Below are 431 nucleotides of genomic sequence, written 5' to 3'. Positions count from 1 at the left end.
GCAGTACAATATTGAGTGCTGTTGGGGTAGCAAAGAATTTCCTTCCCAAAAGTATTATACAATTTTTTATTTACCGATCACTTCCGCCCCCGCCAGAAGTCCTCCAGGTGTATCTCGAGGTAGTTCCCGTGTTCGTGGTGGCCGACGTCTTCGTCGAGAAGTATCTACCCCCTAACCTTCGGAATTGATCCCTTTCCGGATGTTCCGCGACGAAACGAGCCTTTTGCCTGAGCAACTGAACCGTTAACACGTACGTGGCTACCATAACGATCATGGGAATGTAGAATGCGACCAGCGAACCGAACACGAAGAACGCCCTGTTGTTGATAACGCACTCCCCCGGGTGAGGCATGATGTTCAAGGGATTTATTATACCTGTAAATCAAATCAACAAATAAAAAGTAATTATATATGTGCCCATAATTATGAAA

General features: G+C 45.5%; 1 protein-coding gene across 1 annotated transcript; it reads right to left on the bottom strand.

The window, feature by feature from the left end:
- Window positions 1–74: 74 nt before the first annotated feature.
- On the bottom strand, window positions 75–415 carry LOC113464911 (5-hydroxytryptamine receptor 2C-like; the record flags this gene model as incomplete). The annotated part of the gene is made up of 1 exon (XM_026817599.1): window positions 75–415. A coding segment is annotated over exon 1 (278 nt), but the record flags the coding sequence as incomplete, so codon positions are not given.
- Between the last annotated feature and the right edge of the window lie 16 nt (window positions 416–431).

The sequence above is a fragment of the Ceratina calcarata genome, unplaced genomic scaffold, assembly GCF_001652005.2.
Source record: "Ceratina calcarata isolate Rehan_Ccalc_2016 unplaced genomic scaffold, ASM165200v1 scaffold13529, whole genome shotgun sequence".
Lineage (NCBI taxonomy): Eukaryota > Metazoa > Arthropoda > Insecta > Hymenoptera > Apidae > Ceratina > Ceratina calcarata.
The sequence above is the reverse complement of the archived record's forward strand: the minus strand, read 5'-3'. Positions and strand labels throughout refer to the sequence as shown.